Source organism: Sarcophilus harrisii, chromosome 6, assembly GCF_902635505.1.
Source record: "Sarcophilus harrisii chromosome 6, mSarHar1.11, whole genome shotgun sequence".
In the NCBI taxonomy this organism is placed as follows: Eukaryota; Metazoa; Chordata; class Mammalia; order Dasyuromorphia; family Dasyuridae; genus Sarcophilus; species Sarcophilus harrisii.
Genome location: NC_045431.1, coordinates 68,479,371 through 68,497,544, shown reverse-complemented (window position 1 = coordinate 68,497,544; position 18,174 = coordinate 68,479,371). Strand labels below are relative to the sequence as shown.

Genomic DNA, 18,174 nt, shown 5'->3' with positions numbered 1-18,174 from the left:
GGGAGAGGCGGCCCGCCGGCGCGGGGCCCGTCCTGGGGGGCGCCGGCGGCCTGCTGCTGCTTAGCTGCGCCGCGCTGGCGGCCGCGTCTCTCCGGAAACGCCGGGCGTCCGGGAAGCGGGCCGGTCCCGCTCCGCGCGGCCGCAGCGGCTGCTCCGAGGTCTAACCTCGGCGTCCCAAACCGGGGCTTTTCCCGCCCTTCAGGGCCCTTCCGGCCTAGCGGCAACCACCTTCCGGTAACCTGGGGCTCCTGACTCCCGCCAAAGGAGTCTTAGCTCCTCGTATGCAGATGTGTATGGCGTCACACACACATGCACAAATCTGAATATGTAAATGCACATGTAAATCATCCATCTGCTCGTTTGCATGCACGCATTATACACGCGTGTGTCACGTACGGCCCGAGGACGAGATGTGCCGCGTTGGCTACGGAACTAGTCGGCAGCCAGGGGGCGTGCTGGGTGTGGAGTCCGTTAGCCCCGACTTTCGGATATTGCCCGCTCAGTCTTAGCTCCCTTACATATACAATGGGGCTAATAGCAGGAGAGTTACAAAAGCGAGTTGCAGTAACACGAAAGCCCTTTGCAAACTTTGAAGTCCCGTACAAGCGCTAGTCATTATCACTGTAAGGTGCGGATATTAAAAATAAAGTTAAGAATAAACGTGTCTGGTTACGTGGGAAGGCCTTTTATACATCTGAGGGCAATTCAGCAACCCCCGGGTGCCTCCGATTCCAGGCGGCGGGGTTCAATAGACAAAGAGCTGGTCCCTTCGGCTGCGGGGGGGAGGGGAGGGGGAAGGAGACATAGATCAGCCCATACCAAAACGGGTGAGCAAATCCGAAGTGATTTGCAGGGACTAATGGGTGGGTTCTTGTAGAACTAGCGCTGAGCGATGCTAGGAACAGAGCGTACAAGTGAGGGAGGGACAGCAGACGCCAGCCGTGGAGGAGGTAGGCCGCGTCACCACGGGGAGAGCAGAGAGCAGAGAGCAGGCTAGGGTGCCCGAGGAAGAGTGACCTACGGTTCCAATGATAGGGTGCAAACAGGCTCTCCAGATTAAGGGAAATCAGGGATCTGATGCCGTGGGGAAGAAAAAGAACTCTAATCAACAAAAAGAGCAAGAATCGGCCCAATGACGCAGGGACCTGAAGGGCCAGAGCAGCCTGGTTTCAACAGCCCCCGAGTGAATTGATCCAATACTCCAGTATTTCATTCTTCTGGGCAAAAAGAAATGCTTTTCGAAGTAGGGATGCACTAAAATGTTTCCTTATGCTAATCTGGAGAAGAGTTATGATCTATTGGCAGGTTTTCCTTAATTTTATATAAAGAACCAATTACATTTATTATTTTTATATATAATATTTATAATTTATATATATAATACATATATATATAATTTTATATAAAGAGCCAAGGGCAAATGAAATTTTTCCCCCCCAACATTTATGTGACCTTATCAACATATAAATACCACAGATCTCCAAAAGCTGACTGCAAAGGACTTTTATTTTTAACCACCAAGTAAAGTTCTGAGTATCACCTAGGAAGCCTAAAATTTGGATGCCTAAGACAAAAAGAATGGAAAAAACAGGTTGTAACTGGTTCCCATAGAAGACTACTACCAATAATTGCCTCGAGTGTCTGTCACCCCAGTGCCAGTTGGTCTGTCTCAGGATTAGATTACCATATAATCATTACATTTATTCCAACTACAGAAGCCTTTTCTCCTTCTTCCTTTAAAATAGGTTTAGGAGTTAGAATACCTAGATTATACTTTCCTTCCGTAGTGTCATTTTTTAAATGGCCTTTTAATGTCTACAAATTTGAAATAGAAGTGTTTAAAATAATTAAATGTTTGTGTTAACTCAAGATGTTAAAAAAATATTAAGAATATGTAAGATTCATTTTGCTTTTTTTAAACTTGTATTGTCTGTCAGTGACCCTGAGGTATAATCACATTTTGGGGGAGAGTCTGGGAAAATGAATCAAACAACTCTCTTGAACTTAACCATTTGGATTTTCCTAAAAAAAAGAAAAAAAAAATATCAAGCAATTGGAAACTAACAAAAGGAAGGTCTTTTTATGGGAAGAAATAATATTCTTCTACAAGTCTGTGATAGCAGAATTTAAATAGTACCAAGTTGTGCTAATGACTTACATATACTAATGACACACAGAATATTTTAGGATAGATGTGTGTGTGTGTGTGTGTGTGCGCATGCGCGCGCATGCATGTGCATGTATGTGTGTGTGACACACACAAAAGCCAGGATCATTGTAGACAGATTCAATTTCCTAAAATCAATAAATACACAAGTATTGTGGTTCCCAGGAGGAAACATATTCTTTAAAAATTTCTTTTTAAAAAAATTTAAAGGCCTTAAAAAAAAAAAAAAAAAAAAAAAAAATCTCCCCAACAGGACTGTATGCTCTCACAGTGCTAAGGACTGCTTTCCCTAATCACACTAACACTAGGTCACACTGCCTCTCCCCTCCCTCGAAATGCTTCCACAATCAACTGCCTCCATCCATCACAGACAAGGATGGGGAAAAAAGACACTGGGTGTGTGATTGAACAATCTGCGAATACTTCACCATCACCCTTCTTTACAAGATTGGATTGAAACCTGAAACAATACTTGAACCAGGGAAGTTCTAATTATCAAACGTGGGGTGAAAATGGGTCCTGCTCACATAGTAGCTATCGTGGCATCAGGTCTTCCCATTATTGAATCATAAAATGCCAAGTTTTTAAAACCAGGGGGGTTAAAAAAGGCATGAAGGCAAGAAAATTTAGGGGGAGGGCAAAAAGGGAAGAAAAGGCAGTGAGCCAAAGGGAAGCAAGAAATAGTTGAGAAAACATGAGTAAAAATGAAACCAAGAAGCAACTAAAGAAATGGAAAGAAAAGACAACTCTAAGATTATAAAAATTATATTTATTCATGTTGCTACATTTATTGTATTCTCCTAGAAAAATGGAGAACTGTGTATGTACCCAATTTGCACATATAAAACATACAAATTATATATAGCACAAAGGCTTCTGGGCCTAATATCCTGACACCATACTGTGGGTATTCCTGTTTTAGCTTTTTCTAGTCTAAGGAAAAACAGGAGAGAGACTTGTATTCAATCTTGTTTCTCACACTTTTTCTTTTGAATATTTTAAAATGGGGAATATTATATGTCAATAAACATTTCTCAATTGCTCTGGGAATGAAGTACTAGAAATTTGCAAAATCTGCATTATTTTGTACTACTATATTTACCAAAGTTTGACAGTCTGAATGACCCGTTTGCCCTGTTCTGATTGGTTCTAATAAATCTCTAATACTGGGCACCAGGACATCAACTTTCCAAATCATGGTAGTCATAGCATGACATTTAAAAAAAAGTTTACCCGATACAAGTTTGTCTATTTGTTTTTAATTTAGCTTTTCTTTTATAAAATGCTACAACAGTTTAAACGAACCAGACAAATCCTGTCTTTGGCTACAGAACTAAAAATAGGTCATCTTTCCAACAGCAGGGTACATTTCAGCTTTTAGAAATAAGCAACTCTGGGAAGCAGAGACACAACATATAAAATGTGCATAGAATTAACTAGTATGTCTAAAGTTTTGTTTCATCCTACCCACATGGTGAGTAAGGATTATGTATTATGTATTAGTCCTGAAATAAGACTCAGTGTAGGAAGATACCCAAATTTCAAAGTCAATTAAAGTAACTTGACAACTAAGTAGAGACTGAAGATACAAATTATTTTCTTTGTAGTAGTCTCTTCTAGCTTAGCAAGTCTAGTTTTATAAAAAAGTCTTAGTTTAGAAACCTATAGCTGAAAAACAAAACATTCACAATCTTCTCAACTAAAGCTAAAGTAGAAAAATAAATCGAATGAAGCATTTATTAATAAATGAAGCCTATTTTATTACTTCAAGTGTTAATGGTAAAAAAAATTTCAGCACAGCTGTTGCATTTAAAAAAGTGTAGCTACATACTATGTGTGTCTAGTTCAGTAAACAGATGAACCTGATGTCCTTAATGACATAATAGTTGAGCATTGTACAGTACATCTTATGAAGACCCGTAAATTAAAGAACTACTTTTTAAAATTTAGTGATTACAAAACAATTAAGCATTCATAGCTTTAGCTTCTTTTTTCTTCCTCGACCATCAGGTGCTCCATCCATTTTACGCTTCTGTGCCTAAAAACAAATAGAAAAACTAACTGTAACCATGAAAATTTTTTTTACAATTATTATCACACTAAGACAATTTTTAAGCCTAGCACTTAAGACCAATAACATAGTGCTTTTAAAAGAATGAGATATATAGAAGATATTATCTCTAATAACAAAAAATTCTAAATCACATTTCCTCCTTTCAGAAATTGTGAATTCTCTAAGACAAAGTTACACTTACTCTGCAAAATTATATATCAAAAACCCTATTTTACTGGTAATGTTAATATTTCAAAGAATAACCAAGACTGAAAATTTTCTGAATTCAACCACTACAAACAATACAGGTCAAGGCAAAAAAAATTCCATTGCACACAAAATTCCTACTATAGTGTTAATTAGTACAATTTAAAGACTTGGTGATGATGAACTAGCCTACTACTAAGAAACAGAACAATCTATTTGAATTTTTCATTACTTTCCTTGTAGAACTACAAAGAATTTTCCAAAGGGAAATGCTATCTATATATAAATGCCCAGTATAACAAAAGTATATTTATTTATTAATTACTCAGAACTAGCCAAATGTTAACTTAAAATGTCAAACACTGTATTCTTGAAAAATAATGCATTCTCACAAACTTTATCTAGCCAACCACAACTCTTAATTTTTTTCTTACTCTATTCATTATCAAGGAGAGGTGGGAAGGGAAGAAATGATTTATATGTACATACCGAAGGCTTTGGTCCTCGTTTCTTTTTCTCAGCCTTTTCTTTTTCTTCTAATTCCATGTTTTCTCTTTCAATCAGAGTAATTAATGTGTTACACCTCCTCTGAAGCTCCTGAGTTATAGATAAAAATTCACCTGGTAAATTTTACAGTTTCCACACACCAAATAAATAAATAAATAAATAAATAAGCAAGCCCTAGAAGTTTTTCTATCATTAAAAAACCCAACAACCCCAGCTTACATGGGTACAATTATTTGCTTCCAAAATTCTAGAGATTAAACTATATTTAACACAAATCTCAGAGATATATTTAACACAAATCTAAAATAAATAAAAGCAAAAGGTATCTAATTATTATCAATAATAACAATCCCCACACTAGAGACCATACTCAAACTTTTTGATACAATAGTGCCACATAGTGGCCCTACATAAGGAGAGCCCTCAACACCAAATATCACCAACTCAAATCACTCATGTAAAAAGTGCCAGGAGCCTGAAGAAACTGAGGGCACAGGACAGATCCCACAACAAGTTTCAAGTCCATCCGAGGTATTTTATTTCACTTCTGAATCATAAACATCATTAGTGAAAGGGGACTCCTAGGCAATAAAGTCATAGTTAATAAAATTAATAGTTACTTTCCCAATATGGACATGGGAACAGCAATTGAATCATAAACATCATTAGTGAAAGGGGACTCCTAGGCAATAAAGTCATAGTTAATAAAATTAATAGTTACTTTCCCAATCTGGACATGGGAACAGCAATTGAAACATGCAAGCACTCCCTCTGCCCAAGGCACTCTGTTCTGCCCCTTTCATGTGCTAAAGAGTTGATGAATGTTATCAGGTCAGATTGAAAAATAAACTAAGAAAGCTATTTTCCTTGAGCAGGATCCATACTACACATTCATCTTAATATTTTTCTTTTAACTGTGAACAAAGACTGGAAAAAAACCATCTGCGATATTGTATCATCTTGGTACATGGACCACCAACCAAGGTTTCAAAATTTGTTTGCACTATACAACTATGGTTGTTTTACCGATAATATACCATGATGTAAACACAGTTCTGAAAGAAACTGAAAAACCTTTCAACTAAAATAGGATGAAAGAACAACAAGCAATAAAAAATGAAGGGGAAGTTCCAAAATTTTGGCAGATTTCCCTCCATATTTGTGCTCAAGTTAAAAAGTCCCTTTCCCTCATGGGTTATAAGTAACACCACTTATACCTCATCCCCAATATCTTGTCTATTCACTCATTAAAGCATAATCTATTCAGAGACAAAGGATCATTGAACTAGATCTAGAAAATTTTAAAGGCTATCTAGCATAACCCTTTCATTTTACAAATGAGGAATCAGAGGTTTTAGGTGGTGAGAGGGCTTGCCCAAAATCAAAGGTTGTAAATATATGAGGCATGATTTGAATCCAAGACCTCAAATTCCAAAGCCAGTGGTTTTCCTTCTATCGCACACTGACATGTTCTATTTTCCCTTAAAAACATGATCATGCTTGGCACAGCTTAAAGACTTACAGAAATCCCCTATTTGTAGCAAATAATGATGCCTGCCCTCTGGCAGAGAGCCTTGCTGGCTCCCTGCTGCTCATGCAGCCTAGGGTAGATGAGAGCACACAAAGGAAGGTTATCCACTCCCCAATTCCAATTTCAGGCAATTAAAGGCAGAAGCTTTTTGATAAAAAGAATAAAATCTGTTTTTAATTTCAGTTGCAAAGGGACATTGTGGTTAACCCTTCCAAACCCGGCCACCTGCCCCAGAACACTGGCGCACAGGGCTTTGGGTGCCCTTGCCCAAAGCAGGGGCTTCCGAGGCAGCTAGAGGGCACCCTCCAAGGTGGGGACACCTGGAGACACCTGCTGTGTGGTCACGGGCTGCTGTGAACATAAAAAAGCGCTGCACATCTGCTAGCTGTAATGACTATCAGTAAGGACATTTAAGATGGGAATGTAGAGCCCATGCCTCCCCGTCTGGATTCGAGACACCCATGAGACCAGACTTATTTGGCTGCAGAGCTCTCTAAAGTTAGTCTTAAGAGAGCTGAGGGTTAAAATGGCTGAGTGCCCACGAGTCCGGCCTCATGTCTGCCCCACAATCTTCCTAAAGCCTCAGGAACAAAGACTGCAAAAAAGCAGCCTATGGATGAATCCCTTTTGAGTAAGTTCGGGAACATAGATGAAACCTCTCACACTAGTTATGACATTCGAAGATCATCTTTTATTTACTGTATAAGCAAAAGTCATCACAAGCTCCGTTAAAAAGATGCTCTTGAAAGCCGCACATTAGCCTACCTGTTGGGCGTATAATCTACAAAGAATGATCCCCATTATGTGTGAATGGCTCCTGGCACCTAAGTCCATGACAAAGGCTTGCTTGGCTGGCTACTTAGCTGAGTCCCCAACACTCACCATTGCTGTCCTGGACTTGAGGAACCAGTCAAATCGGAACTGAGGAGAGTTTCGAATACATTGTCGCAATTCATCATACACATTTTCCTTATCAAAGCCAAGCTTGTGAAGCATACAAATGAGAAATCGATCCTCTTCCTCAGTGTAGTTCTTTCCTTTGTTAGTACCATACGATATCCTCAGTTGGTGAAAAGGTGCTTTGTATCGGCCAATCTATTCCAGGCAGATTTCACAAGTATTTTCCATTAAATAAAATGCAAGACACAAAATAACAATTTCAAAAACCAATGTTTGTCAAATCAACAATGACCTTGCATGCCAAATGAGAAGTTAATATCCAAACCTTCACAACTGCATTTGAACCTGCTATAAAATTTTGATTGCAAATGCAAACTTTTTCACCAGGTAATTTGAAGCAATAAATTTTCAGTAGAAAATCCTTGCATCAAATCTTTGAAACTAACTCCTTTAGATAACCAACCTAAATAAATAAATCCAAACAATTCAGATAGAATTATGGTCTAAAATCAAGACAATAAATATGTATTCATTAGACATTATCAGATTCCTAAAATTCAGCTGCAATTGACATTTTAAAGAATTTCTTTAATTTCCCATTCATGCATCACATTAATGACTCATATTAAACACTATCCTTGCTTAAAGAACTGGCAAGTACCTTTGTATCAAGTGCTTTTTTGATACTAATTCTCCTCTGTATTCGTGCTTCTCCCCTTTCAATCTGGGCCATGATCTTTTCTATATCCTGAAGTTCATTGCATCGTTCCCAGAATACAGCTTAAAGAGAAAAAAGGAAAAAAACAAAAAACATAAAAACTGCAGGTGTGAACTTTGCAAACCTAATTAAAATTTTTGCTACCATTAAATTAAATTTTATTCATTGTTAACATTTTTAAAATTCATATTGTTTTCTTAAAAACTCCTAATTATAGCTATAGATAATGCACAATATTCTTTCACTCAAATTCTGCCTCTACTTCACTCTCACAGGTCAAGTAAACACATTTTAAGATTTCAATAAATTTCAAAAAATAGCTAGCTGCCTTCACAAGTATCTTGTAATTAAGTTGTCTGCTATAAAGCAGAGTTGTCAGATGTATACAGCCCACATTTCTGAGTGCCACACAAACAAGATTAAAATGTAATTTGTAAATATTTGACAAAAATAAGCAGGTAAATATAGGACAATAATACATTTTAAAACTAGTCAAGAGGCCGCCTGCAGGCCCCAGCATAACAATCAGTGGGCCTTGCTCCTAGTTGATACCATTAGTGTAAAGAGTACTGTACAGTGGGAATTAGGAGACCTGGGTTGTAGTCTCAGTAACCACTGGCAAATCCTAATTTAAAAGACTTTAGTTTATTTATATAAAAACAAGAGGCGACTTTTACAATTGTAAAATTCTTTTTGAGTCCAGGAAGATTCATTCACTGTTACTCAGATCCATAAAACTTATGATTAAAAACATACATAACTGAGAAAGTTACAAAGAACAGGACATTTCTACAAGCATCAATTTAATGATGAATATGGAAAAGTATGAGATGATAAAATCATGGGATTTTAAATTTGGAAAGCATTTTAGCACTCTACTCAGGTCAGTCTCTTCATTTTACAGAGAAACAAATTAAGGCCCAGAAGGGTTCAGTGATTTGCACAAGTGCAGCCAGTTGTAAAAGTGACTTCCTATTCTTGTTCCACTACACCTGGGAGAAAGCCCCTTTTCCACCACTTATCACTATGAGACCTTAAAACGTATATTGATCCTCATTAATATCACCTATAAAACAGGCAACTAACTTACAGGCTTTTGAGAAAAATGTTTTGAATACTGTAATCTATAAATATGAGCAAACTTTATTCACTATGTTTTTTAAAAATTAATTCTAACTTAAGATCCAATGATGAACAAAATATCCTAAATGTGGGGACAGGAAAACATGGAAACATCACAACAAATTCAACTGAAACATCGACATACACAATTACCTGAATACTCAATGACTTCTTCTGGTGTTTTCCCTTCTACCTCTCTAGCTATGTTCTCAATGTCATCACGGCCCCATTTCTCATTAGCTTTGATGAACTGGTTAAAGTCTCTCTTATTCCAGTTGGTAAATCCCTTAAATTCAGGAAACATAATTTTTAATGTTTATAAACATAACTTTCAAATAAAACTCAATATTTTATCCTGCTTAAGTACAAAGTACAACAGAATAATCATTGCAGAATTAGTGCACTCTTCAGCCATTAAGTTTTAAAACAGCCATTTTTAAAATGGTCATATACTTGTGGGCACTACTTAAATTAAGGCATTAATCACACTATTAAAAATAAATTTGCAAACTATGAAACACATCCATACAAACTATTTGTGAGGAAAAGCAAAAAGCATGCATCATTCATTTGGCTGCTTAGTTGTAACCTAAAAAGCAGAACTGACAGCACTTCACAGGATAGCAATACCTCTACGTTCACATTTATAGATAAAACATCATCACATTTAAAGCTATATAAAATGAGATATAATCTTGTTAAATATCACTTAAAATGTCACACATCTTGTAAGAGAAAACATAAAATTCACTTTCAAGTCAATTCTTTGCTGTGGCTTATTTTTTATTCTTAATTAACAGGCGTTTCATTTTAGTTCCCATTTTACTCTTAATCAGACCAAATTCCTATACTGGCCTTTCCTAAAGAATGAGTATCTTCATCCATTTTGCCTAGAATATGCTCAATTTCTCCCAATCCTACCAGTCTTCAAACATCAAGTGAAATCTTGCATATTCCCAAGCTTCACTAACTCCAGGTGGCCGCTCCCTCCCCCCAATATGATTTCATTTGTCTATGTTTTTCTTCTCTGCCCTTCCCACCACCCCATGCCCAGTCAAAAAAAAGGCTCCTTGAAAACTGCTGGGATTGTTATCCATGACCCACAATCCCCAGTTACCACCAATCCCTATACTCACCTGGGTCAGAAGTTTCTCTTTTTCTTCCAGCTCTTCATCATTGAGGGGTTCTGCTTCATCAATTTTTAGCTGTTCTTCTTTTTGTGCTTGGGCTGCATTCGGTAGGTCAGGATTCCGAGGTACCTGAAAAAATGCCCAGATTTTCTAAAACATTAAGTGGCATTTTATTATGTGATGAATTAATTTCTTAAGTTTGGGAAGGTAACATTGTCTTGAATCTATTTATTCAATATCAAATCTCTTCATCCTAAGTAAAAAACTTTTAAAAGTATCATGCTAAAAAGTAGTAGTGACAAAATAAATATTTTTCTTTATTTGCAGTCAAAGTGAATGACTAATTAGTTGTAAAAATCATTTATATATTTATATATCATATATATATATATATATATATATATATATATATACATACATATAAACATGTTTAATAGACATTTTTCTGAAATGTAAAGAGATGAGGCAAAAATAACTTCAAATATCTAATTACCTTATATCCAATTGTTTTCCTGTAATACAAAATTTCTTTTTCCAATAATTCAAATAAACGTGGAGGAAAGAACTGGAAATCCTGAACATTGGGTTGTTTTGGAGGTCGAGGAGCCTAAGGGGCACAAAAAAATTAAAACAATTTTAAATATTTACTCCCAAAACCTATTTTATGGTCTTATTTCACTCAAATTGACTAAAATTAAAATACAAGCTCATACATCTTTTCCTCTCCCTTCAATAGCTCCTTTCAGTGAAATTAAACAAATAATTATCAACCAAAATATTTTACATGTCCTATAAATTGGGGGAGAGAAGAGGGAGAATGGCAAATTCACATTTATTGTCTTCACTGTTTGAAACAAAAGACAAACACATGGTATGCAAACAACTGCAAAGAAATTGTACCAGTCCAAAGACTTTGGGCCTGAGCCACAACTTATACCTCTCTCCTAAGTTAGCTTTTTATCATGTGACTGGACTGCTCCTTCCCAGAATCCTTTGATCTTATCACCTCCATCTTAGTTCCCAAATAGTGAGTGGATCTTCTCCAAGATGCCCAAAACTCTCAACTATACCCTCTCTCAGGACTTCATCAGGTCTTATGCAAATCATTCAACCAGCATCTCCCTTGAATTTTTATCCTACATTACTGGTAGTCTACTAGACATTCCAAACTCTACAATTCGAACTGGGAGCTCCTTTCCTCCTCCTCTTCCTGTCAGAGGAATCTCAGTCCTTTCACCTCTTCTCTCCACTTAGTTCAAATAATTTCTTTAGTCCCTGACCACCTCTCATTTAGATTTATTCCAAAAAACTCCTAATAAATTTGCCCGACTCACATCCCTCATCACTCCAGTCCACACATTGCTAAAACGCATCATGTGTGTGTACATGTCTGTGTATAAATATATGTACATACGTGCATGTATACAAAAACATGTTTATATGTACTCATCTTCCCCATTAGCACATAAGCTTCTTATGAAGAGAAATTGTTTTATTTCCTAAATGTATATTCCCAGCACTTATCACCACACCTGGCACATAGTAGATGCTTAATACCTGCTGACTGATATATTATATTCTCTAAAATAATTCCAATTCTTCCTCCCAAAATTCTATATTGATAGGCTGAGGTTTATTCCATGTATATTTTTAAAAATGCAATAGAAAGAGAAATAATGTTCACTAATGTTAGGGAAATAGATTTTTAAAAAGAACTAGTAATTTTTTGGGGCTAACTCAAACTCCCAAACTCCTATCAAAGAGACAGTCCACATATATTGTCATACATGGATGATGTTTTGGTTGGTTTTTCTGAACTTTCTTTTTTATTAGTTGTTATTATGGTACAGAAGGCAGGGAGAACATACTGGAAACTAAGGCAAGATAAAAGCAAGATAAAAGATTTTTAAATAAAACATACAAAGATGTTTCTGTGAAACTGAATTTGTCAGTTGTATAATTAGAAAAAATAAAAGCAATTACTTAAAATTATGTGCACATGTGCCACACATACATAAAAAAATCCTAAGATGTGAGAGTTGGAAGGGACTTCACCAGCCATCTGGTTCAACTCACATATGGAAGAAGCAGCAACACTACACCATTTCTTCCACATACCATCACTTCAGATATGTGAGCACAGCCATTAACAGAATACGTGTTGTGCTTTTCCAGGCCCCAAGATCCTCTAATGTCATGAGCAAACTGGCTTGCCCTCCTCTAGGCACTAACCAGGCTAAGTCCTTTTTAAACCACAATACAATATTCCAGATGAGGTCTGACCAAGATACTGAACAGTAAGATGAACGTTTTTCCTTTTCCTGCAAGCTATGCCATCTCTGATGTAACCCATCATCAGAATTTGTTTTTTGGCTGCCACATCACACTGCTGACTCATACTGTACATGTAGTTCACTAAAAACTGCAGATTAGATCCTTTTTATAAGAGCTATCCACTTTAAATTTAGCTTATTAGCCTCCCTCTAGCCAAGCAATCAAGATCCTTTTGGATCTTACTTCTAGCATCCCATGTGTTAGCTATCCCTCCCAATCTTTGTGTAATCTGTCAATTTGATGAGCACCTCACCTAAAATTAGGAATTTCTTTAATTGACTTATTAAATGTACAACAGCCCAAGACCACATGCAGTTCCCAGTATGCTTCCTTCGCAGTCTGCCTGGATTCAGTAGCAGGCTCACCTTGGGTGCTTTGGGCTCACTGACTCGGAGGGCTTCCCTGAAGTACGCGTCCACAGCATAATTGGCTTTTCTTTCTCGCTTAGGTGGCTCAATCCACTCTGTGAATGCCATCTAACAGAGAAAAGTTTAATGGCACAATTTAAATACTGAGTTTTATAACTTTTTCAAAATATAATTCAAATTCTATTAATTCTTCAATACCTAATTAAAATACATATAGATATATTTATATATACACACATTGATGGGAAATCCATTTTATTTATATACATAAATAATGTTTATATATTATTTACATATTAAATAATACATATATTTATAAAAATGGATTACACATCAATGTTACATGTAGCAGTAAATATCCTAAAATTTCTATAAAATGAGTCATCCTTCATTTACCTAAATACAATTCTAATTACCTTCTGTTTTTCTCTGTAGTCTTCACCTTCAAAGTTATACACACTAGACTCTGTATCCATTGTGAAATTTCTCAGTGAACTCTCACCCATCTTGGAGAGCTTTTCATTCATTTCTGCAGTCTGTGAAAGAACAAAACCAACTTCATTAAAAGACTATGAGCATGAAAACATTAATCTTCAGAAAGTCAACCATACTCCAATATTAAATATTTTATTCTGAAACTTTAAGCATTCATATGCTTTATTCAATTTATATTGTACTTTATTCAACTTATGCCTCACCTTTTTTGCACCTCTCTCCAAAATACCATCAATATCTTCATCAGTAATTTCACTCTCCTTTGAGGCAAAGACATGTGTCGCACCATGCCGAATCATCTGTAGCATTTCATCTTTCCCAATTTTGTTCAGATTTTGATCTACAAGCCTTCCTAAAGAAAAGAGCATATGGTATGGTTTTAAGAAAACAGAAAAGAAAAAAAAATGACTCAGTAAAACAAAAATTAGATTTCATTTCTTTCATGAAGCACAGTGGCTAGCTTTTGTAAAGTTAACTACCGGCTGACAAAAAATCATGTACATTTCAGCAGTAAACTAAGTTATTTTCAAATGACCAAATCTAAATTTCTATTTTAAATATGCCATGAAGACCAAAAAAGTTAACAAAGATTTTTTTAAAAAATTTTTTTAGATATAACCAAATCTAATATTCAGAGACCTGGACTCCTACTTTCATAGAACCTTCATAGTCCACTGGACCTCTCCTTTCTTGGGATTCCATCTATACCACTCATCTGACAACACTTCTGTCATTTTACAGTAGAATTAAATACTCCAATTATTGATCCAATTAGAATTGACAGCTCTTTTAGATTGCTGTTTTATACTTCCTTTTGTTTCATACAATAGCTGGCACATTGCCTTGAACATAAATGGGTGGCTTAATATTTGAATGATTTAAATGAATATATAAAAGCAAAAACTCTAGATGATAGCTTCAAAGGCATCTAACCGTTTCACCATTTTTCCTTCCTTGTTCCAGTCTCTTACAGCCATGCAATTCTCCATAAGATGGCATGTACACTGTGTCATTTCCTTGCCCAAGAATCTACTATAACTGCCAGCTGCCTGCCACATAAAAGTTAAGTCCATTCTTTAAAATTCCTTTGCCACTTAATACTTCCTGGTTGTGTGACTCCAGGCAAGTCACTTAACCCCAAATGCCTCAGGAAAAAAAAAAATTCCTTGCAATTCTATGCATTTTATTTATTTTATGAATCTAAAAACCATTTTGAGAAGGGTACATAGGCTTCACCAGACTGCCAAAGATGGAGAATTTGTGTCTAAATAAAGAAGCTGAGACCCTTGAACATTGTCAAAGAACTACAAAGTGTCAGATTTGGGATTCTAATATGAAACTGTGAGAAGGCTCAGTTCCAGTCCCAAGGGACTGTGAATTAAGTCTTTCGCTGAACTAAAGAACGGGCAAGTCTTATTTCCACCTATAGCAGAGAGCCAAGGTCAGATTATTCAAGGTAATAATTTTTAAAGAGATCTACCTCAATCCTTATCCCACAAAACTTCTTGCCTCATGAAATCCCCCAACTCCTTAATTACCTTTCCCCACTTCACACACATATGCACAAAGACAATCCTTAAGGCCACAAAGGCTTTTTTTTTTTAATGGGCATGTAAGCTCTTAGTTATATCCACCTTCACCACTCACAGACACCACCTAAGTTCCAACCATTACGGCCTCTTACCTAGACTATGCTAAAAGTCACTGCCCCAGTCTATTAAACACAGTGTTACCAAAGCCTATGTTATTGCCTGACTCAATCAAGCTTTCTAATGTTTTTAGGATAAAACAAAAACCTTTCCATTTAATTTCATTAAAGCTCTATAAAAATCTGGTCTCAACTTATCTTCCCCACCTCACTGGACATCACTCTTCTTTCTACTCAATGAGCTAGCCACACTGGCTTCTTTATACTCCTCACACAAAAGACTTTCTATTCTTGTTCTTGAACACTCTCTGGAACCATTTGCTTGCAAGGCCTCTAAAACTAGTGTGGGTTTTACCAAATGCACATTTATCTATTAACATGTATCAGTCTACCAGAATGTAAGCTTCTGAAAAAACAAGTATCTCCTTTTTAAATTGCATTCCCAGTAACTAGCACACAGCAGGTACTTATAATAAGTGCTTCACTGACCCCACCTTGGTCTCCATCACCTCAGCACTTATAAACCCGTCCAGTTAGCATTCAGGGAAATACTGCCTAATTGAGGGTCCTAGCCTGCAGAGTCTGGCTCCGTCCGACAGGAGCCTTCATTCTCACTGGCTGAGCAGAACAGTGTCACAGTGCAGCATCACATCCTGGGAGCTGACTGTGAGACAATGAGATAAAACACCGAAGGACCCAGATCAGGAAAGATATCAACATCAACAAGTCCCCAACTATATTTTAAGCTCCAAGAGAACACAAACCACTTCCAGGTTTAGTTGTTTTGTTGGTGGTGGTGGTTTTTTTGCTATTACTTTCTATAACAATCAACACACAGTGGACACTTAAGATATAATACTGACAAGTTAGCTTAACAATTCATTTACAAATTGTTAAAAAATTAAATAGTCCTAGGAAACACTTCCATCTTGTTAAACCATCAAAGAAACAGTCCTAGAATTTTGAAATACATACCTTGCTGAATGACTATTGAATCCAACCTAAGTTTCATCTCTGCACGTTCCACTATTCTTTCCTCCACAGTATTATCAGTGATAAACCTGAATACTCGAACAGTCTTGGTTTGTCCAATTCTGTGTGCTCGATCCTAAACAAATAAATGAATATAGATGTCCAAAGGCATATTGTGAAAAATGTATGTAGATAATGCTTGAATTAAATTTTTTCTACTAAAGTTAAAAATTCAAAGATAACCCTCTTTCCCCCTAATACTGTTGTTCATAAAAGTGATGTCAGGGAAAGTCTACTAATACCAAATAAGTTTCCCCATTATAATAGGAACTTCTCCACCAAAACAGAACTTAAGCATCTATAAAGCATATGATATTGTAAGGAGTATTCCCTCCACTTTGTTTCAAGGAAATGAATACGAATGAATCTTTACCATAGCCTGAAGATCAACTTGTGGATTCCAGTCTGAATCATATAAGATCACAACATCAGCAGTAGCAAGATTTATTCCAAGACCACCAGCACGTGTACTTAACATAAAAACAAACTTGGAGCTGTTTGGTTCATTGTATGCATTGATGGAATCCTGTGTAAAATAAAATGTCAAAAAATAATCATGGAATCATGTCACAGAATATCCTCTCCTTCCTTTCCCCATCAAATTTAACTCACTTGTCTCTCATCATGAGGAGTTTGTCCATCCAACCTGCAGTATTCATAGTTTCTCCACATGCAGTAATCTTCCAAAATGTCTAATACTCTTGTCATCTGACTGAAGATTAGTACTCTTGAATCTGTTGGAAGATTACAATACTTCAATCAGGACCTCTTAAGAGCAGCAAAATGTTCAAATATAAGATGTCTAATAGATACTATATAACAACCAAGTTCAAAATATGATTAACAGGGCAGTGAGGTAGCACAGCAGATACAGGTTCAGTCCTCGTCAAGAGAACCTGAGTTCAAATCTGGCCTTGACACTAAATGTGTGACCCTGGGGCAAGTCACAACCCCAAATGCCTCAGCCAAAGAAAAAAAAAAAAAAAAAGATTGACCATATAGCAACTAAAATATGCATGTAATCCATTACATTCTAATTATGAATTTTATATTACAAATTACTAAGTCCTGCCTCTGACACATACTATCTGTGTGAACCTGGACAAGTCACTTAAGTCCAAGTGTACCAGGCAACTCTCTAAAACTTTATACTGGAGAGCCACCACTGATCTAATATCACAACTAGAAGTGAGTAAATTACAGGCTTCCATTCCCCTCCTCCTCACCAAAACAGGATGCTTTTTGAACCTATATAATTTGACTGCCTCTTACAACATTAAACACGTGAGACTTTTCTCATACAAGAGAACAGTTTTTACTCAATCCCCAAGAGCTCAAGTGCCCTCAATGTTTTTTGGGCTGATTTATGAGTCCAGTGAGTATTTCATATCCCAACTATCTTCAGCCCTCTCATATTGATCTATTCCATCAAAGTTATATACTTTTCACCAAGTTCAATAATGACTGACCCAACAATACAATGTAGAAATAATCCTCTTATATGAGCATTGCAGTTAGGTAGGAGGGAAAAGCCATCTCAAGTTGTATGTGTGAATGTTTGGAGTAAGTCCCAGAGGTAAAGGATAAAGAAACTGAAAAACTGATTTATCATAAAAAGAAAACAGATCCCTACTTACTTTCAACATTTTCTTCCAACATCTAAAACATATGCATACAAACTTCTAAGTTGTACAGAATGTACAATGTAGAACTAACGTGTGATGAGAAAAACTTTTAAGATACTTTGCCAAAAAAAAAAAAAAAAAAAAAAAGCAAGTTGAACAGAAGCCAAAAAGAAAATCTATCCAGACATCTCTCTACAAAATGAATCTGATTAAAGTCATTATGAAGCTTCATTTGCCATCAAAAAAAGAGCCCTGGGGGGGAAAAAAAACCATAGCGCTAGCATAGAAGAAACTCATGTTATATATGCCTTCAAAGAAGTGCTTTCAGAACATACAA

General features: G+C 36.4%; 1 protein-coding gene across 1 annotated transcript in view; it reads right to left on the bottom strand.

Annotated features, from left to right (window-relative positions):
• Nucleotides 1-2,918: 2,918 nt before the first annotated feature.
• SMARCA5 (SWI/SNF related, matrix associated, actin dependent regulator of chromatin, subfamily a, member 5) overlaps nucleotides 2,919-18,174 on the bottom strand; it is a 43,561-nt gene continuing 28,305 nt past the window's right edge. The window contains exons 12-24 of the mRNA XM_031943152.1: nucleotides 16,825-16,946; nucleotides 16,586-16,738; nucleotides 16,156-16,288; nucleotides 13,736-13,884; nucleotides 13,454-13,573; nucleotides 13,035-13,145; nucleotides 10,829-10,942; nucleotides 10,342-10,464; nucleotides 9,359-9,491; nucleotides 8,027-8,145; nucleotides 7,348-7,560; nucleotides 4,917-5,024; nucleotides 2,919-4,205 (exon numbers count right to left, since the gene is read on the bottom strand). Of these exons, the coding sequence (XP_031799012.1) occupies nucleotides 4,140-4,205; nucleotides 4,917-5,024; nucleotides 7,348-7,560; nucleotides 8,027-8,145; nucleotides 9,359-9,491; nucleotides 10,342-10,464; nucleotides 10,829-10,942; nucleotides 13,035-13,145; nucleotides 13,454-13,573; nucleotides 13,736-13,884; nucleotides 16,156-16,288; nucleotides 16,586-16,738; nucleotides 16,825-16,946 (1,664 nt within the window). The 3' untranslated portion in view covers nucleotides 2,919-4,139. The remainder of the gene's footprint in view (nucleotides 4,206-4,916; nucleotides 5,025-7,347; nucleotides 7,561-8,026; nucleotides 8,146-9,358; nucleotides 9,492-10,341; nucleotides 10,465-10,828; nucleotides 10,943-13,034; nucleotides 13,146-13,453; nucleotides 13,574-13,735; nucleotides 13,885-16,155; nucleotides 16,289-16,585; nucleotides 16,739-16,824; nucleotides 16,947-18,174) is intronic.